Source organism: Trachurus japonicus, chromosome 8 (assembly GCF_045865225.1).
Source record: "Trachurus japonicus isolate A0001 chromosome 8, Traja_1.0".
Lineage (NCBI taxonomy): Eukaryota > Metazoa > Chordata > Actinopteri > Carangiformes > Carangidae > Trachurus > Trachurus japonicus.
In genome coordinates, this window is record NC_140914.1 from 10935804 (window position 1) to 10961448 (window position 25645).

The window sequence follows — 25645 nt, forward strand, 5'->3', positions numbered from 1 at the left end:
TTGAAATAAAAATATTGGCATTTGGAGCTTTTATTGGCTGAAAATGACTAAACTAGTCTAAATAACAAAAAATATCAAGTCTTTTCAGATCTTGAATAATAATAATAATGCAAAGAAAACATGTTCATATTTATTCCTAAACAACACAGCAAGAATATTTTAACTCGGGAAGACTTTATAAATCAGTTTTTGTGGGATAATGTCAATGTTTAATCCCAGCAGTGGTTTTCATAATCTTCCTATAAAATCTGATCAAATCAAATCAAAAATCAAATGAACTTTATTTGTCCCACGAAGGGAAATTTGTCTTGGGCAAGTGGCGTAACAGCTGCCTTGTATACATGCAATACATACACTAAAACAGTAACAAAGGCAAACATATCTAAGAAAAGAGAAAGAAGGAAAGTGCGGGGTGCAATAAATAGTTTAAAATACTTATAATACAAAAATAAAAACATACTAAACACTAAAAGAAAAAGCAAGGGATGTTGGTATAAGCCAGTTGTGGTTCAGGTGATGACCTCATCAGTGTCTCATTAAGTAGAATGAGTTGTGTTTGACTGTCATACATGTAGAGATGCTTTTAAGAAACATTTGTGACTTATTTTTTTCCAGAGCTGTGGCCTCGTGGCCGCTGGCCCTTTAAGAGGAGCGGGGCGCGAGGGAGGGGGGCGCGCGGAGCATCTTGGCTGCGGTGTTTTTGTGTGTGTGTGTCAGTGAGCGCTCCTGGGCCGAGGCAGGCGGCTGAAAGGATTTCCATACAGAGGGGCAGGTAAGAAGACCAGCAGTCAGCAGCAGCGGGAAAAATAAATAAAAACAGAACAAACACAAACTTGCAATAGCGGTGTTAGGACTCGGTGCTAAAACGGCGTGTTTTGTTTTTTTTATTTTAAAGCGCTTCTTCTCACGAGGCGCCTTCTTCTGAACGTATACGCGACTTCTTTTGTGAAGCGTCGGTCCTGCCCAGTCCTCCGGTCCTCTAACGGCCAACTAGCGGCGCCTTTATCCCCCTCAACCCGCTGTCTCCCTCCTCTCCCTCTTCTCCTTGCATGGTCCGACTATAATTTCTCTCCGGTAATGTCTTGGTTGTATGGTTGTGTGTGTGTGTGTTGTAGTTTGGGAGGAATGTGCAGCTCAGTCTCGCCGTGTCTTTTTGTTCAGAGCATCACCGGAGGCTCGGTGAGGCTGCACGGCGGAGAGGAGAGGAGAGGAGCGCCCGTCACCCCCCACCACCACCCCCCCCCTCAAAATAAACCTTTTATTATCATCATTATTATGTTAAATCCGTCGCAACAGCAGGTTTAGCCTATTTATCACATTTAAGTGCATACTAACTAGCCTGCTACTAATTATTTCCACTGGGTTTAATTCTCATTGTGTCGTTAATTATCCGTGCACGCTTTGCTCTACACACACACACACACACACACACACACACACACACACACGCACACACACACAGTCTCCCTGTAAAATTCCCACCACCAGCATCCAGTTATTTCCATTAGTTGTGATTCAGAGAATTTCAGTGTCGCGCCCTGTGCTGTTCACGTTGCTGCTGCTCTTAAATCTTATCCCACACCTCGTTTCTCAACCCACAGCAGCGACACATTAATGCGTTTGTTTTCTCTTTGCCCTTCATTATGAAACTTTTCCTCGCGCCTCACACATGATCTGTCGCAACAAACCGACTTTTTTATTTTTATTTAGTTGGAATAAAAACACACACACACACATATATACACAGAAAGAAAGAAAAGCAGAGTGCAGCTCAGTGCGGGCTCAGGGGAGAGGGTGGGTCTCTGTGCATTCTGCAAGTTTTTTCATTAGTTCCAGATGTTCATCAGTTTCTCGTCGCTGCTTCTCGGTTTCTCACGTTTTTTGCTCATCATCATCATCATCATCTCCATCTCCTCCTCCTCCTCCTCCTTGCCGCCTGCAGCAGCCGCTCACAGGTCACGGGCGGTATCACCGGGAGATGGATGAGGTCTGATCGGAGCTGTGTGTGTCAGCAGGGCAAGAGGTAAACAGGAAGGGGAGACAGGAGGACTGAGTCACATCTGGGTCTGGGTGGGCCTGCATGTGCAACTTTTGCTTTTCTTTTTAAACATCCTGAGTATCAGGATCTCAACAGGCATTAAAAAAAGAGATAAAAAGGAAAAAAGTTTTACCTTAAATAATCCCATTGGTTGTTTAATAGCCTAATAACCGAGTTTTAGTGTGACGGGATGTCTTGTGACGTGTGTGGCAGACTGTCAGTGAACACATCAGATGTTGTTGTGATGAAGGACATGCAGAACTTGGCAGGATGAGGGGGTGGTGTGTGTGTGTCTGTGTGTAGTCATCATCGGCCTGTTACACTGTCTGCATCATACAGTACAATACACACCACTGTCCTGCTGCTGTTGTTGTGTAATGGGGCTGCTGAGCTGAGTTGAGACCATGTTGAATCACCTACTGGCAGCTGCACCATTCGTCCTGAGACTCTGGGCTCTGCTGTGTCCTGTCATTCATACTCTACTGCTTGGTTGGTGCTTGTCCTCATGTTACAGTAGAGTTGCATCAGAGCCTCAGTCTCAACAATTAACATCAGGGTCGGATATGTTGCAGACTTGTCGCTAAGTGGACCTAATGACCTGCCAGCTGTGTATTTCCTTATGGTTTTTGAGATCTAGTGTAATAACGGTGTAATCTGACCCTTCCTCTCCTTGCTCGGGGACCCCCTGGATTCCCATCAGAGGCCCCTGGGAGCCCCCCACCACTACCACCACCACCCTCCTAAGGCTGCACGTTTGGGAGATGCTGGTCAGGTTTCTGTACAGATGGAGTTTCCTTCGGTATTTCAGGATTTTTTTTTTTTTTTTGCTGTCTGAGCTGGAATGTGATTGTCTCATTGCAGCATTTAGACGCAGGGGAGCTGTGCAGGAATGCGGAGGGTTATAAACCCCATTTGCACACTGGGCCACACGCCGGGCATTTAAATGGTTTAGCGAGGCTAATGAAATTACACCCTGAACCTGCATGAGACTGTCTGTCACTGTCCGCTGAGCTCTGTTTGCTGCTTGGACACTTTTAGAGCATGATGAATTATCTGTTCTTTATACTTAATCTCTTTAGATGAGGTTAGTCTAACTTATGAGGGTCAGTGATGTCGCTTAAGGGCTTTTTCACTACACACACACACAGTCAAGTTGTGTTTACTTTGTATTGTGTGTTAAAAATAAGTGGAAAACTGAAATGAGTTGTTAGTTTACACCTAAATCAGACAATAAACTCACTTTTCCACTTCATTTGAAGACTTAAGGTTCTACTGAAAGAGTTGGATTAGTTTATAAAGTATGGATAAACAGTGTTATCACAGTAATTGGTTGGGACAGTGAAGGGGTTAATGCTCCTACTTAACTGTATTGACTGTTTTCAGTGAACATATGGTCTAATCTGGCTTTTGAGGTACTGGAGATGGTAATTCCTTATCTGCCTGAATAATCTGACTTGATCTGCTTTAATAAATGAATCACTTTGGAAAAAGCACAGCGACTGGACTGTGGTGTCCAGCAGAGTCGTGTCAGTGCTGTGCGTGCAGTTTTTTACATCCAGGGGGTCTCTGTGTAAGAAAAAGAAGAAGTCTGTGAAGGTTCGAAGTCATCCAGGTCATCTTATTCTTGTGGAGTTGTAGTAAAAAAGCAACTGGAAGAAGAGAAGAGGAGAAGTCCAGTTGTTTTTTTTTTACTACAACTCCACAAGAAAAAGAAAAAGCGTTTCTTGAGGAAGTCATTGATAAGATCCCTGTGAGGGAGCCACTTAAGTCGATCACCGCCTCAGTCAGATGACTTCCTCTGCTGCTGTGCTGTGCCATCCGCCCGGCACCGCAGCAGCACACGCTGACCTGAGCCTTTAACCCCCGAACTCCTGGTGCTCTGGGCCGTCCGACCGCAGTCTGGACTTTGTCTTCCTCCCCTGCAGACCCCCATATCTTCCTCCCCTCTCTGCTCGGCATCACTCTTAATCCCCACCTCCACAACTTGCACAGGAATTTTCTCCCAAATGCCTTTTTCTTTTTTTTCCCTTCTTCTTTTTCTCCCTTAGTCTCTTTTTTCCGGTGCCGCTCCTTGCCGGCGCTCAGTCCCACCCTTGCTTAGTTTCCTGTTGGAGGTCAGCACAATGACCAATGGCAGACTGGCGGGTGTTTACTCTGCTCCTGTTCCAGGGGTAATGTGAGCTCCGCGGCCCCTCCCTTTGGCCGTACTCTCGCTGTAGCCAGACTGTTCCAGCCCAGTGCCGTCTGCTGCTGCTGCTGCTGCTCCACACCACCGCTCCTTAATGTCAAAAACAGGGATTTTGGCTAAAGGGCAGCCAGGCAGGGGGACCACTGGGTAATGATTTCACTGTCCGGAGTTAAAAGGCCCAAAGTGACCCAAAAGAAAAAAGAAAAAAAAACCCACATGTAGACGAGGAGCAACACAAGCCTCACACTGTATTTCCATGCTGATATGAGATCATCTGGCCCCCGTCACGCTCGATGAAGGCCCCATCTTGTCAGGCGATGACGTCGTACACCCTTCAGCCTGTTGTTCAAGCTCAGTGACAAATGGCTGTTGTGTCGTTAACTTTCTGTAGCTCTTCAGGAGGGAAATTAGTTTTGGATTTTTTTTTATTATTACTGATTTATTATTCATTCAGGACCAGTTGGTTGAATGAAGCCATCTGTGCTGCAGAGTGAGGAGGAGGAGGAGGAGGAGGACAAAGACGCCTCAGTAGATACATCAACAACCGTGTCTCCTCTTGTGATCTTCATGTAACATTTAAAGCTCTGCAGCAGGTCTCTGTTGAGGTCTTTGCGGTCTGAAAAAAGCCAAAAACTCTGAACAACAGTCAGCTTTATATAGTCGGAGAAAGTGCAGCTTCTCATAGGGATTCTCTATTGTGGCTCTATTTTTAGGGGGAGGAATGCACAAATGATGGTAATCTTCTAGGCGGAGCCATTTAAAGATTATGAGGAAAGGTCCTTTGAAAACTTTATTTACCCATTGTGAGCACAAGTGGCCGCGGCTCTGTGGGATCGCTCTCTCTTTCTCTCTTTCTCTCTCTCTTGCGCTGCGTTAACGGGACCAGACTATGCTCTGGTGTCAGCTGCAGAGATTTGTGTTGGTGGTGATTCATACTGGTGGAGCTCAAAAGCTTGAGAACGAGTCATGGTCTCCTCATTCGAGAAGTTTCCATCTAAAACAGTCAGCAGCAACAACAGCTTCTCCCCCTCTTACCCCCGTCCCCCTCTTCTGCAGTTTTGCCTTTTCTCTCCCCACATTCCCACTCTTTCTCTCCCACCCTCCCTCCTTCACACATACTGTACTGCTCTCCTCTGCTTTCTCCCTCTCTTATTTTTTCCCTCTCTCTTTCTCATTTACGCTCTCCCTCTCCTTGTTACTCTCTCTCCTGGGCTGGGAGGAAGTGACTGAGTTGTTTCTGGATCCTCTGGGAATAGAGGAGATGGAGCTCCCTTTCCTGTAACCCTTTCTTCATGCAGCTTCAGACTGTTGGCCGTGCCGTCACATCATCATCATCCCTAGCTGTTTTTCCAGCCAACCTACAGTACCTAGCCTCGGCTTGATGTGATGTGATGTGTGTAATACTGGGCTGTTGCTTAATCGTATCGTCACGCTGTCAGACTTATCATCCCGAAGACAGACGGGCGAATTAAAAACAGCCAAATCATCCAGCTTTCATATCAGCGATGCCCTTATACCTGAGGAGGGCAATTTTTTTTTAAAAGCTGCTGCTGCTGTGTTTGTTTGTAGATCTGTGGGAGTCTGAAAGTTTGAGACAGTGTTGGCGTGTGAGGGGTGTGTGTGTATGTGTATTTGTGTGTGTGTGTTTTCTCATCTGTGCTGTGTGGGAGTCAATGGGAGTTCAAGTTGTCTCCTGTAATGTTTGGTATTTGTCTTACACATGTATTTGCCATCTGCACTGTAAAAACTAAAGAGGCCCACAGTCTTTAATCCTTTCCTCATCTTTTGCATTTGATATACAAGTTCAGTAATCAGACAGCGGTGTGTGTGCATGTGTGTGTGTGTGTCCTGAGCGTGTGTGTGTTTTGTTCTCTATCTTACATAATTAGTAGCACAAACTGCGAGTGGTTTATGAGCCTCCGGCACTTGTAGATCCAGACATCAATCACGTCGTCCTGCTCCTTGTATTTCCAGCCTCTTGTCAGTGTGTGGGTCCGTAACACCACTTCATCAACTGTTTGTTTGTTTTGAGGCAAATTTCCTCGCCGCACACTCACACACACACACACTGTTTCCCTGTGTCTCTGCCTCTCGGAGATGCCCCTCCTCGCTTTATATTAGAACCAGCTGTGGAACCAGAGGCTGAATGAATGGCTCTTTGTGATTTTGGCTGTCGTTCCAGTCTAAAAGGTCTGTTTCTCCTCCCCACCTCCTCCTCCACCTCCTCCTCCACCCCTCTGCGCTATTGGCATGACAACAATATGAAACAATGGGCCCACGAACAACAGCGCGTCTTGTTATGATATTATGCAAAGGTCACCTATCAGTGTTTTTTAAGGGGGCTGCAGGAGGCTCAGACAAAATGTCGTCCACATGCAGCAGTAATAGCTGAGGCGTGAGAACGAGCAGACACAGTCAAGCAGCTGATGTGGCGGCGGACACAGAAGTTACAGCAGCCAGTAGTGGAAAGTAACGGAGTAAATTTACTTGAGTACTGTACTTAAGTACATATCCAGAGGATTTGTACTTTACCTGAGTATTAGATTTCTTTGGTACTTATTACTCTTACTTGAATACATTTCCAAGACAAATATTTTTACTTTTACTCGAGTTAATTTCTAGGAAGGCTGAAAAGTACTCGTTACTTTCAGGTCTGCTCTTTTTTTTTCTAAAATACTATTGGACACAAGCTGTGTTTGTCACATCAGTGCAGGTGGTTTCAAAGAGTTAATTCTCAGAAACAAGAGTTAAAAGATCCTTAAATTCATTTTGAAAAAATTATAGTAATTCATTGATGTGAAAAATAAGAAATGTACTCTTACTCTTACTTTTACTTAAAGTAAATTTAAAAGCATGTACTTTTGGATACTTAAGTACCTTTAAAAGCAAGTACTTTTTTTACTCTTACTTGAGTAACATGTCGACTGAACTACTCTTACTCAAGTACTGTCGGTCGAGTACTCTGTCCATCTCTGACAGCAGCCAAAGCCTCAAGTCTTTAAAGGTGATCGCTGGTCCCACCATCCAAAACAAAACTGGAGGGTGTGTGTGTGTGTCTGTGTGTGTGTGTGTGTGCAAGAGCCATTGGATCAGGGAGTGTTATTAGTCAGAGAGGCAAGAAAACAGAAAACGTTGCCCAATCACATGGCAGGGAGGCTCCCGTCCCGGCCTTGAATTGATTAGAGAGGCTTGAACTGGAGCAGGGAATGAGGTGAAGGGAGACAGAGAGGAAGAAGAGGAGGAGGGTGGAGGGTGGTGGGGGGGGGGATTGTTTCTAGAAAGCTTGGAGAGGAGCAGAGTTGCTGTGTGCATGGATCATCCAGGCTGCACCACAAGCAGGTCAGAGAGTGATTGGCATCTCATGGGGGTGCGTTGTTCACATCCGACTTGTCCGTCAAAACCACTGGAATGTTTGGGAATGTTTTCTCTGGCGGTGCAACCTGGTGTTTATAGTCTTGCGGGAGCCGCTCTTTTGTAACCTGTCATAAGTCTGTTTTTATCTTTGTGTCAACACAGCTACACACCTTCTAATGGGAGATTTACCAACGTCCCCTGATGACTAACTTGTCGAGATATTTCCTTTTTTGTTTCCGTGCGGTTTCACATTTTTTTGTTAGAACCAGAATCGGCGACGGCCAAAAGTTCACGTTTCTTTTTCTTCTTGTCCCCCTCCCCTCCACAGGTGCAGAGTGTGAGAGTGCAAGAAAAGGAAGGGAGAGAGCGAGGAGCCTGGGGAGGAGAGATCCCGTCCTTGCAGCGCAAAGCAGCTGGTATGAAGTGGAAAATAAATCCCCCTTTTCCTAATTCACAAACCATTCCCAAGCTGGAGCAGAATAGCAATCAGCAGCGGCTGAGAGAGTCCGTTTAGGCAGCGGAAAAATCCATAAAGATCGTCTCTGGGTGGTGGGAAGAATGGTATTTCTGACTTTGCAATACTGAGGTTTTAATCCTTTGTAATGGCAATAATAATAAGATGACTCCATGAATGAAAGAAACGGGTTTGAGAAACGTGGGAGAGCTGACCTCGAGACGAGGCCTGGCGTTTTGGATTCGCTCCTCGGGGTGGTCTCAGCCCTCAGATACAGCGAAGACACAGGAATCTATACACACGCTGTAAATCAAACCCAATTTCTAATCCTCCAGATACGAGCGTGCAAAACTCTGTGTGTGTGTAGTTGTGAATAAATGGACCTAAAGCCTCCTTGTATGTACAAACACCAGCTTCTGTTCAGTTGTAGCGAGGGGCGGGGGGGTTGTATAATGCACTTATTCTCGTGACATCTTACAGGACAGACGTGTAATTTGTGCTGGATGACCTGCATCGTGCCCCCCCCACCTCCCTCCCTCAGGGTTGTCCTAATCTTAATAGCAGGAGGAATGGGGGGGAGTCGACGAGGCGATGTTAACTTCCTTTAGTGTGGTATGCAGCTGTATGGGGAGGAGGATGGTGGGAGTGGGGGGTTGGAGGGGGCAAAATGGGGGCAAGGAGGCATTTGTCCTGGATGAAGCCGGCCAGGGAGAGAGAGAGAGAGTGGTTATGAAGAATGGTTGGTGTGGCGCTGCTGGGGCAGGGCGCACACTGGTTTCTGTTCACATGTCATCTCAAAGGAACTCTGTTTGGGAGCTGTGAGAGAGAGAAGGAGAGAGGGAGGGAGGTCAGCCGCTACACACACACACACATACACATGCACACATATATACACACACTCAGGGGGGAATACATTGCTAACACATCTGAAACACCCAATGAGCCAGGGTTGGAGAAGCAGATGTGGAGGCCCGGTGGCGTGGGCGTTTAGAGAGGAGGAGGAGGGGGAGGAATGGCACCCGGAGAAGCAATAAGGAAGCAAAGAATAATGTGAGAGCGAGGATTGAATGTGAATGTGAATGTGAAGGAGCAGAAAAGTGCATTTTGTGGAGTGCAGCGAGTGGCAGAGTGGACCATGTCGTCTGTCATGTCTCCTCTGCTGCTTGTTTAACCGCAGACTCTAATTATATCTCATCAACTGTCCCCTGTCATCGCTGTCCTCCACCCTCCTCCTCCTCCTCCTCCTCCTGTACGTCCTGCTCGCACTTTCTCACACATGCAGTCATGCCCACTCTGTGCAGTGTACAGCGTGCAGCACATAATCAATCTAACACTTTCATTCCTTACTTGAGATAAACAAGACTCTCACGCTGCGTTAGGAAGGGAAGGGCACGCAGCCAGAGCCAAGCCCGTCTCTGCTGCTGTAAATTCTTCTTCAATGTTTCATGAAATTATTCCACATTACTGAAAACATTTTTTTTTTAAATCTGCGATGAAAAGGCACTTTTGTTATCTTATATTTAGTGGATCCATCAGGGCTGCAGCAGCACGCCTTATGCTCTTTTCTTTTTTCTTTTTTCTTCAGCAAGTCTCTGGGGTTTAACACTGTAATATAAGGCCGCCTTAAAATGTACATCTGATAAATTCTTTATATGTGAGCTGAAATACATTTGGCTCAGCATTGTGGCTCTATCGTTGCAATGTGGGTGGGTCAGTATGCGCACACACACAGTGTTTGACACTGTGTGACACTGTGTGTGTGTGTGGCCGACTTGGTATGAGAGGGTGATGAAGGGACACTGATAAGGGAAATCACACAGAGACATTAAAGTGACTGCAGGACTTCAGAAATACCAAGTCAATTTAGTCAGTGTTTCCAAGTGTCCTACTTTTCACAAACGAGCAAGCACCAGAGTCACAAGATAGCGAGAGAGAGAGAGAGAGGGAGAGACGGAGAGAAAGAGAGAGAGGAGACTGAAGAAAGAGTAGACCAGGGTTAAACTGTCTGAAGTGAACTGAGTCTTTCCTCAAACAACAAAGTGGAGGTTTGGAGTTCAAACTTTTGATCTCAGTAATATAACGATGTTCAACTGGTTAAATCTGTGCATGGCTTAAACATTACATCCCCGGTTCCCACAAAGTGATGACCTAGAAAGTTAATCTTTTCCAAGCAGACACAAACTCAGAGGCTCGGGCCGTTGGTTGTGGACTCCACAAACGCTGCTCTCTCTCTGTGGGAGGAAAAGGCACAATCTTTTGTTTATAAAGAGCGGAGATGCATTACCTCTGGTATGAAAAACGCATTGAAATTCACTGTGCTCCCTGTGTGGAAAGTAATGAGCAAGTGAAGGGAGAGAGAGAGACGGAGAAAACCTCCTGATCGTCAGCTGACGTGGAGAGTGGGAGAAAAACAGCAGAAAAGGCATAAAGAGGGAACAAATAGAGAAGGCAGAAGAGGGGGATGGAGAAAGAGGAGAGAGTGTCTGTAAACCCTAATTTGAGAAGCGAAGGTTAGCGTGCACAGATGATTCCTAATAAGGTTGTAACTGGCAGACTCCAACCTCTGTCCTGGACTTAGCTGCCAGGAAACTTTCCCCCTGTAACTCCTCTTCTCCGAGCGCTATGAACAGAAACAAACACACAATCGACTGTGACCCGCTACGCTCTCCGAAAAATGGACGGATAAATTTAGATGTAAGGGGAGGCACGAGGGTGACGTCGCGAAAGAAACAGTGAAACTATTTCTGACCCTGACACGAAAAGATAAACAATACGGCATTGATTTTATGGCTGCAGTACAAACCATATATCGGTTTGGTGTCGGTATAGACACTAACCCTGTCAGGTTTCTGTTTAAAATCATATATTATTAACATTTTACTTGTTTGTTTATGATATATTGAATTATTCATCATGTGCTCGTTTGTTTTGTCTACCTGTGTCTGTGTCTCTACAGGTGAGAGTTGGTGGGTGACTGTTTGAAAACCAGCCACAGGCTCATTATGGCTCAGGTGCTGCACATGGACCCCGGCTTCCCAGGTGCAGCTGCTGCTTATTTACACCAATAACACTCAATATAATAATAATAATGAAGGTATTTTAGAATAATTAGTTGTTTTTGTGAGGATTGAAACTGTCAGATACTCGTAAGTAACGTAACAGCAGTGATATCCCGGCACTTAGAGGGTCAGGTTATAAAGTGGACTGCTCTGTCCCACTTTGAGCCTCATTTAGTGATTGTTTCAGAGCACGTACGTAAATACACAGTCACCCAGAGTCAGTGCTATTTTCTAAAGTCTGAGCCCAAGATTAGACGCAGATTTCCGTTTGTTTAAAGTTGATTTCCTTCCCCCTCAGGGAAACTCAACCCGCCTGCTCCCCCTTCCCTGCACGGCAAAGAACAGGAGGCGCCCTACTCAGTGGAGACCCCCTACGGCTACCGTCTGGACCTCGACTTCCTCAAATATGTAAACGACATAGAGAAGGGAAACACTATTAAGAAGGTGCCGATACAACGCCGACCGCGCTACGGCTCCCTGCCCCGCGGTTATGGCTACGCCGGCTCCTGGTGGACGTCCACGGAGTCTCTGTGCTCCAACACCAGCATGGACAGCCGGCACTCCTCCTTCTCCTACTGCGCGCCGGGCTACCACACGTCACAGAGGCCCAACTTCAGCACGGCGCGGGTGGAGAAGACGCTGCTGGACGCGCGCAGGAAGCTGGAAGAGGAGAAAGAGGGGCGCAGATTCTCCAACCTGGGCAGCATGCACAGCAGCGTGGCCGGCTCCAACACCTCCATCAGCAGCGCACACAGCTACAACAGGGCCCACGGCGGCGGAGGATCCTTCACCCCCATGAGCTCCGGCCTTTCCACCCCGGTGACGCCGACCCCGGCCCACCTGCAGCACGTCAGGGAGCAGATGGCGGCGGCGCTCAGGAAGATAAAGGAGCTGGAGGAGCAGGTGAAGACCATCCCGGTGCTGCAGGTGAAGATCTCGGTGCTGCAGGAGGAGAAACGGCAGCTCAGCGTCCAGCTGAAGAGCCAGAAGTTCCTCGGCCACACTCTGGGTTTCAGCCGAGGTCGTCCCCGCGGGGAGCTCTACATCGACATCCCCGAAGAGGAGCTGAGCGCCGGAGCCAAGAGCAGCAACAAGTCACCGGGTCCGCTGTCTCCCACCACCCCCGAGGGCAATAAACAAGACTCGGGGTGTGAGATTGAGGACACGGTGATCGTGGGTGGAGCTCGGCCGGACGCGAAGCGGGAGGTGCGCACCATCGGCGTGGGGCCAGAGGACTCGAGGGGCAGCCGTCAGGTGGGAGTCGGGGTCCGGGAGGAGGATCTGGGGCTGGTGCCAGAGACACAGGCCCTCAAGAACCAAGTGGGTCAACTGGAGGGGAAGCTACAGAGGACAATGCAGGAGCTGCAGGCCGCCCAGCAGCAGCAGCAGCAGGCCACCGCCGTCCAGAACGCTCCTCAGCCGGTGCATCCGGTCATGGCCACCAGCATGGGCTGGCAGGAGCCGCAGGGCTGCAGCCTGCACACGCTGGTCAGCTTCACGCAGCAGCCGCAGCAGAGGGAGCAGAGGACTGTGGGGATCCAGGTGTACACGTCGGAGCAGCCCACCATGGTGGAGGTGGGCACGCTGCTCCGAGCAGAGACCTGCAGCTCCCCCTCCCTTCAGCCGGGGGGCGCAGCAGCGTTGGAGGGGCAACAACACAGACGACAAGCTGAAGGTCGGGATTCGTCCGGTAGAGACGCCGGTTTATCACCTTTACCTGAACAGTCTGATGCAGGTCAATGCACCAGGACTCTGTGTGAAGAATATCATGCTCAGTAGGCTCTATGCACAGCTCCACTACTTCCTGATCTTAAACCAGCTCCTTTATTTCCTGTCTTACATTATTGGACAAACTAACTAATCCAGGTGTGTCTGACCTCACAACAATGGTCAGACACACCTGGATTAATCAGTTTGTCCAATAATGTAAGACAGGAAATAAAGGAGCTGGTTTAAAGCAGAAGTGAGTGATCTGGTCGTTTTCGCTAATGCTGCGTTCTTTTGAAATCATAAATTACAGCTTCAAGTCACAACTTACGACTTTGTAGCGTTCCAGGCAACCCACTCGTGTTTTTCCGACCTGTTTTACCGGTGAAAGTCACTATAACGGCCACTCGTAACTTCCGACCGGTGAAATCGTACCAGTACGTCTTTTTGTACAGTCTATGTACCAGATCGAACTGGTACGACTTCACAGGTCGGAAAAAAACGAGTTTCCTTGAACGCACCATAACAGTCCTCGTCCCTACGTCGCCACATTCAAGGCGTCCCTTGGCTGCACACACAGCCCTGCATGCCGTTCTCTCTCCTCATTGGATAAAAACTGTAGGATACGATAAAAGTTTTCTCCTCGACTCAGAGCAGAGCAGAGTGACTGACAGACCTGTGTTTCAGACCAAACACTCTATGTAAGTGATTGCTGTCGGAAGATATAACTATTTAAGACTTATATTAACACAAATATATCACTTACTTCTGCTTTAAGATCAGGAACTAGTGGAGCTGTGCATAAAGCCAGTTGTTGTTGATTTTCACTTGAAAGAAGTTAAAGGCCCAGCACTCGCACAATGTCCTTTGGTAGCTTTAATGTAACATTAGTCTTCTTCAGACTACTGTTGAAACGTTTGTACCTCGCGACCTGTTACATTAAAGCTACCTAAAGGACATTTTGCGAGTGCTGCCCCTTTAACTTCTTTCAAGCCTGTTCGAGCCATGCACCCATCATATTATTACCTGGGAGAGTACTTGCCGATTCCCTTCCTTTCATTTTCACTTCAGCCTTTAAAATATACCACTTAATTAACTGAATCAGCACCTTTTAACGAATATAAACCAGGATGTTCTCCAGGTGACCCTTAGTGCATAGGATTGCATGAGACTGCACAGGTGTAACCAATAAACTGAGCAGTAAACTTGTAATTTAATTTGTTCACTGTCTGCTTCATATCATATTAATATGTTCAATAAGTCCAGGTTGGAAACTTGAAGTCCTCTCTCCGTCTCTCAGATGCTCTGCTTGAGTTGCCGATCGCCGTCAGCTCCAAGCAGGTACGGGACGTCCTGAGGAGCGAGCTGTCCACCTCAGTACCTGTGGCCAACTCCGCCATCGTCGTCGGCACGTCTGATAACCACGTTGGTTTGATGCTTTCCAAAGACGGAGAGACTCAGCTGCAGGCAAACGCAGAGACCCTCCAGTCACAAGAAGGCCCCAAGACAGGTAACCGTTCAATACACGCTTGTTTACTGACCATATTTACAGCGTTGCCATCTTTCCTTACGTCATCACTCGGGGTGGGTAAGCCGTACAAACGTTGGGAGTCTGATAAACGGCTTTCCTTTCATCGCGTCCCTGTTGATACAGATTTAAGGAAGGCATGGTTTGTTAATGTCTGAAGGGACACAATAAAACGACATTTGGGTTAAACTGATTTGAATTTAGTTAGCCGGCATTGGCTGCAACTGCTAACGTTAACGGTAACATTATGTGGCGGCGTTGAATCTTCCCACCTTGAGTGATGGCGTAAGCAAAGATGGAGACTCTGTGAATATGGCTTATTGCACCAAAATAAAAACTGACTTGCTTTAATGTAACCATACGACATGGTCTGGCTCTATGTGTGATGACTGTTGTCTTTGTACCAGCCTCATCTCCTCAGTCTCTGAGGTCCATCATGAAGCGGAAAGCAGACGGTGAACCAGGCTCTCCCTCCACTAAGAAGAACCTACAGTTCATTGGAGTCAATGGAGGGTAAGTGACCACCCGTCGGTCATTTCCTACCACTGAATGCTCTGGCGCCAGTGTTTGGTCCCAGATGTGCGGTGTGGTGTGAGTTTCTCTGTAGTTGGAAAAAGAAGAGTGTCTGTTGCAGCCAAAAGGTCTGAGTTACAAAGCAGAAATGTGTTTGTGTTCCCTGTTCGTGCACAATGATAAAGCAGGTGTGAGTTTCAAAGAGTTGGAGCTGTTTTGATAATAAATTCTTCTTTTTTCTTTTTTTTTTCGCAGTTATGAATCCACATCATCGGACGACAGCAGCAGCGAGAGTTCAGACGAGGCGAGCGACTCCAGCGAATATCACGAAGCCAGGGAAAAACTGCCAGACTCTGCATCGACAGGCCAGCACCAGCAAACATCCCATAACATCAGCAGCAGCAGCAAGGCTCCTCAGCCCCGAGAAAGCAACAGCGTACCTCAGCAGGCCACTGCCAAACTACCAGCCGTCGTTCCAGAAACACAGCAGCAGAGTCCCAGCCAGTCCGCAGCTGCAGAGAGTCAGACAAGACTGCCAGACGGCCACCCCCAGTCACCAGCAACAGACACAGCTGTGCAGAAATGTGCCTCGCAGCCACCAGCGTCGGGCGTCGCCTCGACTCCGACTCCTCCACGTCCAGCAAACGAGTCTACCGCCTCGACTGAGCCCGTCAGCCAGACGTCGCACACAGTCACACGGGAGATCGCCTCCGATGCCTCTGAACCCTCCAGGGTCGTCGTAACACCAGCTACATGTTCTCCCTCGCTGTGTGTCACCAAAACCACTGAGATCATCACCACCAAGCAGCAGTGCACCGCCGCCGTCCAATCAGAAACAGCCGTCGTGTCCAGCCAGTCGGAGTCCAAGCCGGCAGCTGAGAGCGACACCAACGACAGCACCGCAGCATCGGCCATACAAGTCAGGTAAACACACACACACACACACACACACACACACACACACACCTGAAAACCTGGAAAATGGTTGATTAATTTTCCAGTCATGGAAAACACATGGAAAATGAGAAAAAAAAAAGTCAGATTTCCTGCAAAAGCTTGAGCTGTCCTGGAAAATTATTTATCTCATGGTGACATCAGCTACCAGTAGACTTGTAGTCAAGACCGCCTGAACCGAGACCAAGACACTACCAAGACCAGAGAGTATCAAGACCAAGACAGACCAAGTCAAGACTAAGACCAGTTGAGCTCAAGACCGAGAACGAGACCAAAAAAAACCCAACTAGTTACACCATATTTTGCTATTCCGCATGAGTTGTAGAACGCGAGAGGACGAGTGCCAACTTGAAGGGGGCGTATAAATAATGATATCCAAATAAAAAGCATGCCGGCCTGAATATTGTAGGCTATAAATCCCTTCGAGACCGTTCTGCAAGTCCGAGACATTGCGAGACCAAGACAAGGCCGAGACCAAACACTGTTGAGACCGAGACAAGACCAAGACCACAAAAAAGTGGTCTTGAGAACAAGACCGATCTCAAGAACTACATGTCTAGCCACCAGAGCTCTATTTGACTTTTTCTCTAGTGATAAAACTAGAGACTTTTAGTTGATGAGTGTTACCGATATTGGACCGTGAGAGCACAAGGTTTTCTCTCTGCTGAGTGACAGATAGAGGAGCAGCAGTGGGTGTGTGTGTTAAAAACAAAAACGTTGTTCTACGATGAATTTGTCGTCATTTCTAAGCATGTAAGAGATTATTTCATAGATAAGTTAGAGCCATAGACTGCACATCTTTAAATCAGACTTCTGGGGGTGAGAGAGCAATAAACATAGAAACAATTCTTTACTAAATAAGGGACAACTTTATTTCTCCAAAGCATGAATGGTACGAGGGATGTATTAGTATATGGCGTAATAATGTCTGTCGTACTGTAGCAGCTTGAAATGTCCTGAAAAATGATTTCAAGAAAAGAGTGGGAACCCCGAGAGTGGTCAACAATGAGCATCACCCCTCGTATCTATGACTGACAGCGTGTTGTCTCCTGCTCTGTCTCAGACTGGAGCTCAGCGACAGCCTGATGTCGGCGCTCTGCGTCCTGCAGAAAGCCCTCGGGGAGCCCAACGCCTTCAGCCAACAAGCAGCGGTAAGAGTTCAATTTAATTCACTTTGTTCAACCAAGATAATCCACTCAGTGTCAGGGCTGCTCTCCAGGAACAAGCAGCAGTGTCCTGTTTAAAAAATGACACTGACAAGCTCAAGGATTTATCTTGTTGCTCAGTCAAGAACTGTCAGTCCGACTGATGCGGGATATTTGGGGCCGACCATGACACCAATACTGAGAGAAAACACATTTTTGCAATGATCCCTCATTTATGGTTCAAACACTTGTGACAAATTTGAACTAGAGGTTCATCATTTTACTTTTTAACAGTGAATAACTTCTATTATTCAACATAGCCTCGGTGCAGCACTGCAGCAAACTGTTGAAAATGTTGAAATGTAAATAAATATTACTATGAAATGACAAAAGCCTGTAACGAATGAATGAATTCTCATTTGTCCAGGTTAAAGGCATGTCTAGGTAATTGAATCAGGTCAACTAGACTTATCTTTTGTCTTTGAAGACGTTTCGGCCCTTATCCAAGTGGCTTGATTTGATGAAGCCACGTGAAACGTCTTCAAAGACAAATGCTAAGTCAAGTTGACGTGATTCAATTACCTAGACTGATACCTGTAATGAGTTTTTACACTGTCCTACAGTTGTAAGTTGTGATGAGCAAACCTATAGAAATGAGCGCACCACAGACAACCCAAACTTTATTTTCCCCTCGTGGATCGACTTATGCAAGGACATATTTTTCTAATTTAAACCCAGACAGTTTAAAAATAAGTTTTTAAAAAAACCCAGACAGTTTGCCTGCAAAGTTTGAATCAATCTCTGTCATGCTAATACTGATTGACTTGGTCGGCCCTAATTTTAAGAGGCCTGCTCATCTGTAAATACTTGAATCAGTCAAAAAACAAACTTCAAACTCCAGGAAGTTTAAAGCTTACAGCTACTAGAGGAGCAACACAGAGAACAATACGTTTACCTCGTGCTCAGTCTGTGTGGCTGCGCTCCTACACTTCCTACGTTTCCTCAGCGACCTAGTGTCCAGTGTGTCCATGCGTCTCTAAAGTGTCCTCATTGTGTCTGGTCTCAGCGGGCGGCCTACACCAGCGTGCTGCAGGAGTGGCTGCGCGTGTCCTGTCACAAAGCTGCGGACACAGCTGTTGTCAAGGCCTACATGGACGCCTTCGCCTCGGTCTCCCCTCAGCTGCTGGAGTTTGTGATCAACATGGCAGACGGCAACGGGAACACAGCGCTCCACTACACCGTCTCCCACTCCAACTTCCCCGTGGTCAAACTGTTGCTGGACACTGGTGAGCTGTGTGTGTGTGTTTTTGTCACATGCTTTGTTTGTTTTGTCAATTTAAATCTATTGACATTTAAGTAAGATATGAATTGCAACATTCATTATTATTAGGGCTGTCAAACGATTAATTTTTTTAATCGCGATTAATCGCATTTTTTCCATAGTTAACTCGCGATTAATCTCTATTAAAAATATTATATATGGCGCTTTGGACTTTCAACCCTCCAAAGTGTTATAATCTCTAGACAAACAACTTTTAGACCAGACCTAGCAGGCCTAGTACCTAATCATAACACATGATGCATGAAACTCACACAGAATTGAAACGAATTGCATCCAGTGGAAATTGCCCTTTACTTTGCTACGCCTCTGCCTGGCCATGTGCATTTGTTGACAACAGAAGCCGTCAAAAAATCAATACATCGCCACGTGCATTTGTTGACAACAAAGCCGTCAAAAAATCAATGGATAGAGCTGTGTATATATGTTAGACTGTGTATATTTGTGTAGCAACCAACTTGAAGGTGCCTTACCGCCACCTACTGGACTGGAGGTCCCACACTCCAGTCCTCCAGTCCAGCAGACAGAGGACAAAATGGGCCGCGATTAACCGCGATTAAAAAATTTAATCGCGTTAATTTTTTTAATTAATCTAATCGCGATTAACGCGTTAACTCTGACAGCCCTAATTATTATATATTATTATTAAATTGTTATTATTCTGTCTGTGTATATATATGTTCACATTTGAATAACTGCTATAACCACATTAGTATATTATCATATATTCATTATTTATATTATAACAATATTATTATTATTCTTGTATCTGATAACAAACACATACACACCTATGAAATCTCATTATATCTACACTCTATCACTCATCTATGTTGTTGTTTATGTTTAATTGTCATGACAGAAACTCAAAAAGTACTAATACCGGTAATAATTAAGACAATATGTCACCTTGAAAAACAGTAAACAAATCTGCACTCATTAAAACTGAAATATTTGATCTCAGATGGATTTGTTAAATGATTTTACTTGATATTTCTACTTCTGCTGTGCCGTGTCATGAGCGTCGGTGCCTCCCTGTCGTTGTCTCTCCTCCCGTCACACTGATCCCGTCTCATCCACCTGACAGGCCTGTGTAACGCTGACAAACAGAACAAGGCGGGATACACGGCCATCATGCTGACGGCTCTGGCTGCTTTCCACTCCGACACTGACCTTCAGACCGTCCTGCAGCTGCTGCGCACAGGGGACGTCAACGCTAAGGCCAGCCAGGTGCGCCCTCTACTGGTCACTAGGTGTCACTGCAGCTCCAAACACATGTCGGAGCTGGACTGGTGTTTACAATGTGCTGTTGTCACATCTCAGGGTTTCCACTACATGTAATTGATCGTGGCGCACTGCCACAGCAAAATAAAAGCAGCCACACCTTCAGAATGATGTTTTTTTTTTTTAGATGTTAAAGCAGAAGTAAGCAGAATATTTGTGTTAATATAAGTCTTAAATAGTTATATCTTCCAACAGCAATCACTTATATAGAGTGTTTGGTCTGAAACACGGGTCTGTCAGTCACTCTGCTCTGCTGTAAGCCGAGGAGAAAACTTTCCTTGTATCCTACAACCTTTATCCAATGAGGAGAGAGAACGGCATAAAGGGGCGGTCCTCTCTGTGTGTGCAGCCAAGGGATGCGCGTGAATGTGGTGACGTAGGGACGAGGGCGGGGACTGCTAACTCCATCGGCTGACAGGAAGTTAGCCAAAACCACCGGATCGCTTACTTCTGCTTTAAAATAATGTAAAGCAGGGTTTCCACTACCAGTTACTATTAGAAAAGCCAAAGACTAGGAGTGCTGCCTGGAACTATGAGTTTCTTTTGTTAAGATGGTGCTCTTTGGTGAAGGGCTGGGTCAGTAGAGTGTCAGACTACACTTCCTGAAGAAGTCAGCCGAAACGCATCAAAGCGTCCCTTTTTTTTTAACTATGTTTGGCCCTTATTACAATGAAGGCATTTAAAATGTTTGATACAAGATGAGTGCCTTAGCCTTTTCTCTTTTTTCTACCAGTTACTATTACTTTTCACCCCTTTTCACTACACAGTTATAGCTCTACTCGACTCAGTTTAGGTGCTTTTCCCTTACAGCTAAGTCCTTCATAGTTCCTCCTCGCTCTCTTTTTTCTCTCCTCTACTCAGCCTCCAAACTCGCCTCGTTAACGGACCACAGTCTGGTTTTTTCCACACAGCAGTCAGTGAACTCAGGTCGCTGCCACTACTTCAAAAAATCCTAGCAGAAACATGAGGTTAAAATGTTGCATTGTGGGTGTTTTGCAGGCCGGTCAGACGGCGTTGATGCTGGCGGTCAGCCACGGTCGAGGGGACATGGTGCGGGCGCTGCTGTCCTGTGGGGCGCAGGTCAACATCCGCGACGACGACGGCTCCACTGCGCTCATGTGTGCCTGCGAACACGGCCATGTGGATATTGTGCGTCAGCTACTGTCTGTGCCGGGCTGTGATGCCACTCTCACCGATAACGTAAGCCTAATCCATCCCCTCTTTTTTTTTAAAAAGTCGTTTCTATTTCCCTCTTTCTTGACAAACTCGTCATGTCGTGTGTTGTTGCAGGACGGCAGCACAGCGCTGTCCATCGCCCTGGAGGCCAGCCAGAACGACATCGCTGTGCTTCTGTACGCTCACCTCAACTTTGCAAAGCCTCCTTCCCCCGTGAGTCCTCTCATACACTGCAAACACACACTGACTGTTGTCGTGAGCTACAACAGTCAGTCCCTTTGTGCTTATCCTGGATGTGTGACCTTGACTACTCACTAACACAGACCAAACTAATGTGGTTGATTAAACACCTCACCAGGATTCTGAAGCATTTCACAGTGAGATGGTGAGAATTGAAGATAACGCTGTAGGCAGACGCTCAGAAACCATGTATACAGAGATGTGAAGAACCAGGGTGTTCATCTTTTCATGTGTCATAAACACTATATCATCAAAAAACAGCATAAAGCTTGAAACCAGGACACTAATGCACCTGAGTCATGAAAGAGGAAGATGTTTTACTACAGATTTGTCCACTTTCAGTCTCCTCAGTACTGCAATGCAGCCATATGTGACTTATTCTGCTTCTGAGTGAACATTATGGGTTATTCCTGTAAATCAAAGGAATCCACACACCTCCCTTTTTTTTGTTTTTTTGCTAGTGTTTTTAGATCCAGCACCCTACTAGACGTTTTTTGGGAAGTGCTTGCCGTGTCATCCACCTTTTGTCACATTATTCCTGTAGATAATGACAAACTGAAGAAAATGTAAATGAAGGAGATTGAATGTGTCACAAAATAAAAATGGTTAAAGTACTTTTTGCTATGAAGCAGCAACAAAATCTAGATGAAGAGAAACGTCAAAATTCACCCACACTCATGAATGACATAAACGTTCCCCTTTCTAATACCTGTTTCTTTCTTCTTCTTCTTTTTTTTTAACTCTGTCTAGGTTTCACCCAAGTCTCCTCTCTTGGGTTCCTCTCCTCCGTCTGGTGAAACAAAATAAACCACAGCCCCTCTGTAGCTGACAGCTGCTCTACAGCCCATCCACCACCACTGCTCCCATTACAGCGTGATGATTTTGTTGTTGTTTTTTCATAGTGTAATTAGGAAATACGTTGAGTTTGTTCGTGTGTATGTGTGCGTGTGTGTGTGTGTTCGTTTTCACCCTCCATAATTTAAGTAGATCATAATAATGTGCGGATTATTAGGTGACAGCTTGCACCATTGTTATCCGTTGCTTTCTGTACACATTTCATCACCATGGTGGTTGAAAACGTGGATTTCTTGTGTGGTACAATCTGAAACAAGCAAACATCTACAGAGGCTGTGTAATCATCAGTCTCACTATAATCCATTTGTCAACACTGTTTTTTTTTTTTTAGTGGCACTTACCAGTCAAAACTGTTCACCATGATTACATTATACAGGTCATTATTATACACTTGTTTTTATTTCATACGGATCTCATTAGCTCCTTTTCATAGAGCAATACTTTGTCATTGTAACATGTACAATAGCTGCTCCACAGTAGCATCATTATGTGTGCGACCATCACAGTCATTTGGAATAACAAAAGCCACCCCCTCTCATGGATAAGTGTCCTTTGCATCAACAAGCTCATTGGTGCTACGCAAATATAGAACAGAAAACACCATTTCAACAGTCTATCAATATTTATACACAAGATTTATTTACGGTAGAGTATTTTTGATATTGATTTTTTTTAAATTCCGACTGAATTCATGATCAACAAGGATCATGATTTTTTTATTTCCCAGGCCATTGTTTACCAATGACACCTTTTTAACCAGAGGACAAAATTTATTTTATGTGTCGACCACGTTTTCCCCAAATTAAACCCAAAGATGTGTCTCTCCTGTGAGCTCCGTGGCACTGTATATGGTAGTGATGATGTAACACAAGGCCAGCATCAGTGTGGTAGCAGATCGTCTCTAAAGGCTTCGGTACTGTGGTCTCTTGTATTTTTTTAATAGGTGAAGGCATCGTGGACGGTTGTAAGGAAGGATTAGAGTGTGTCTGTGTTTGTAATTTTTCTGTGCTTCAAAGATTTAACAAGATTGGGTAGAGAAACGACTGAAGGCACCAGTGGAGCCGCCCTCTGCTGTGGCCACACCGGTGAGATTTGTCAGGGAACCAGAAAGTGACTGATTGCGGTCTTAAAAAAGGAAGTGCCGTGTAAGATATGAATTTCAAAATAATATATGTCGATATAAACTTTTATGCCTAAAATCAAATTTTCCTTGAACAAAAAGTGCACAGGCTATTGATGTCAAAAATTTCTATTACTTTTTACATTTTTTTTTCTCAATTTTCATACTCACTTTTAAGCAACTGAATTTTATAAACTTTCAACTTTTTAATTTAAGTATCTATCTTTTTATACATGTAGAATTTTTAAGCTCACACCCACTTAATGTAACCGAACAGCTCTTTAGTTTATGTTTTATGAAGGTTAATCTAAAATCTGAGATTGTGTTTCTGCTCTTCTACTTTGTGCGTTCTTGGAAAAAACAATGAATTAATAATAAATGTGGACCACACTGTTTCTATTGCATTTATTGTATTCTATAAGTACTGCTTTATTGTTTGTGTATAAATTCACTTAAGTGACGTGAAACATGGCTGATGTGCTACAGAAAAAGAGACCTACTTTTGTATATACTTGTTTAGTTTTTTTTACAGATTGAAAGTATTAAGGTAAGTTGGTATTTAATATTCTGTCACTTGCAGGGCATAATGTAGAAAGTCCACTAGAGGGCGCTCAGACAAACACTCACAGTCCTTGCCTCAGTCTCCCTGGTGAAGAACAACACTGAGCACTGTTTACTCTTTTGAAGATCCACTCCCCTCACTGTTCACAGCTGCACAAACTTGTTCTGTTGTACATTTTGAACCTTTTTACTCTCTGTTGTAGCCTACAGTTCAACCTGATCATCACTAGAAATTTGATTTATCATGTATATATTTCCCCACAATGCTGCCAACACAACACAAAAAGGCCAAACTTCAGTATTCCTCTGCCATAGCCTATTAAAGGCATGTTTTCTACACCAGTGCTTCTCAAACTTTTTTATATCCAGGACCCCTAAATAGACACAAATTAGACCACGGACCATTGGACAAAATTTTGAAGCAAACGGCAGAAATAAATTGTTATGAGACTGATGAATATTACTTTTTTTAGTCAGTGTAGGGGCCTATACATTCAAATTAGGGCCAATGGTGTGAATTTTTGGAAATATTGTAGAGATTTTTTTGGAAAAAAGTGGTACAATATCTCCAAAAATGTTTAATCAATGGAAAAAAGTTAAAGAAAAAATATCTAGAAAAAGTGGTGAAATTTCTAAAAAAAAAAAAAAATTAAAAAAAAGTGGTACAATTTCAAGAAAAAGTTGGGGACCCCCTTGGACCCTCTCAAGAACCCCATTTTGAGAACCGCTGCTCTACACTAAGCTTTTTTTCTGTTCACATGGTGGTTTAGTTTGAGTATAATCCCTGTTTGTCAAAGTGGCTCCACAGGTTGATGTTGATGTCTCCTCCTTAACCATGGAGGTTGTGGTCAACAAACGTATCTTGAAGCCACTTTGAACCTTCTCAAGCAAGTGCTACAAGAAAGGTAAGAACTTCTTACAGGGCTCATCAGCAAATTGGAGAATCAAGCCAATCAATGGCCAAAAAACAAATAAAATCAATGTCACTGCCTTGACTGATGATGGTGACCACAATTTAAGGATAGCTCACTGGTTCTTGACATTGTAGCTTTTTATGAGATGTGCAATGATGTTGAGCAGAAATCAAACAAAGAAGTTGTGTAGCCTGATTTTCATCCAGTTTGGAGTGGTGTTTCTCTTATGACCTCTAATCAACAACTATCTGAGTTTATACTGTACATTGGGATGTCTGTTTGTCTAAAACAATAGCATAAGACATTTTTTGAGTCGGCAATAGACTCCACCTCCCAAAACAACACCGTCACATCTCCAGCTGGTTTCCACAGACAGCTGCTTGTCTTAAGGAGGAGTCACTGAGATAACATATCAAGGTTAGGAAGTGTTGTCAGCAAGAAAAAATGTAATTCACTGCAGCTTTGACAAACTTGCTCATTCTACTGTGTATTCAGTATTTGTGTTTGTTTCTGGTTTGACAGTGTGTATCCAAGTCTTAAATCATAATTTCAGTCATTTTTTTCTCATATTATCCTTATTCTCAGTTCTGATTATGACTGATGCAGCTACATGAAGCTGAACTAGAGCACAACATTAAATTGAATTATTATGTTTGGCAAATAAATTTGAGACAGCAGATGGTCTTATATACAGTAACCACATTTTATAAAATAACACAGGATCACTGGTTGTTTTTATTATACAATACAATAAAATTAAAATACATCGTAGTGTGTATATATAAAAAGAAAAAAGACTTAAACAAAAGAAAGGTGTTTCATTAAAATATCCCTTTTCCATTGGTTCCAGGTGCCTTGAATTTAAATTGCTGAAGCCTCATTATAAAAGTGACAAATACATCGTGAATGATGTACCATTCGTCAATAGATGATGGGATGTCTGGCCTAAGTCATTTCTTTGTAATTGCTTTTCTAGCAGCGAAACTCAGTATTCCAAATAAGTATTTGTTTTTCACACTTATAGTAGCTGAGCATACAAGCCCAAAAAGAAGTTCATCCCAACTAAATATAATGTCAGTTCCACATATAGTCACTAGTTCTGAATAAACCTTACCAAACCAAACATCAGACTCTTCTTGCAAAACCAAACAATCGCCTCAAAACAGTTCCGTCTCTGCTCAAAACCAGACGATGTTGTCAGATCATACCGCTGCAG

At 44.8% G+C, this 25645-nt stretch overlaps 1 protein-coding gene across 3 annotated transcripts; it reads left to right on the forward strand.

The window, feature by feature from the left end:
* Positions 1 to 710: 710 nt before the first annotated feature.
* On the forward strand, positions 711 to 23347 carry kank2 (KN motif and ankyrin repeat domains 2). Of its 3 annotated transcripts, none has more exons than XM_085783760.1 (13): positions 711 to 772; positions 7909 to 7996; positions 10991 to 11073; positions 11392 to 12828; positions 14101 to 14310; positions 14736 to 14841; positions 15097 to 15765; positions 16859 to 16946; positions 18007 to 18226; positions 19367 to 19509; positions 20563 to 20763; positions 20854 to 20952; positions 21730 to 23347. In XM_085783760.1, the coding sequence occupies exons 3-13, from the start codon at positions 11037 to 11039 to the stop codon at positions 21784 to 21786; spliced, it is 3267 nt and encodes a 1088-aa protein (XP_085639886.1). In that variant the 5' UTR covers positions 711 to 772; positions 7909 to 7996; positions 10991 to 11036; the 3' UTR covers positions 21787 to 23347. The 3 variants fall into 3 exon arrangements, with proteins under 3 accessions (XP_085639886.1, XP_085639887.1, XP_085639888.1); XM_085783761.1 differs by having other exon boundaries at positions 11392 to 12783; XM_085783762.1 differs by having other exon boundaries at positions 11392 to 12768.
* The last annotated feature ends 2298 nt before the right edge of the window (positions 23348 to 25645 follow it).

Bases quoted from the DNA above. Each gene is read 5' to 3' on its own strand.
- kank2 (XM_085783760.1), top strand. From the start codon at position 11,037: ATGGCTCAGGTGCTGCACATGGACCCCGGCTTCCCAG. The intron at 12,829-14,100 runs GTCAATGCACCA...TCCGTCTCTCAG, and splicing joins ACCTGAACAGTCTGATGCAG to ATGCTCTGCTTGAGTTGCCG. The intron at 14,311-14,735 runs GTAACCGTTCAA...TCTTTGTACCAG, and splicing joins ACAAGAAGGCCCCAAGACAG to CCTCATCTCCTCAGTCTCTG.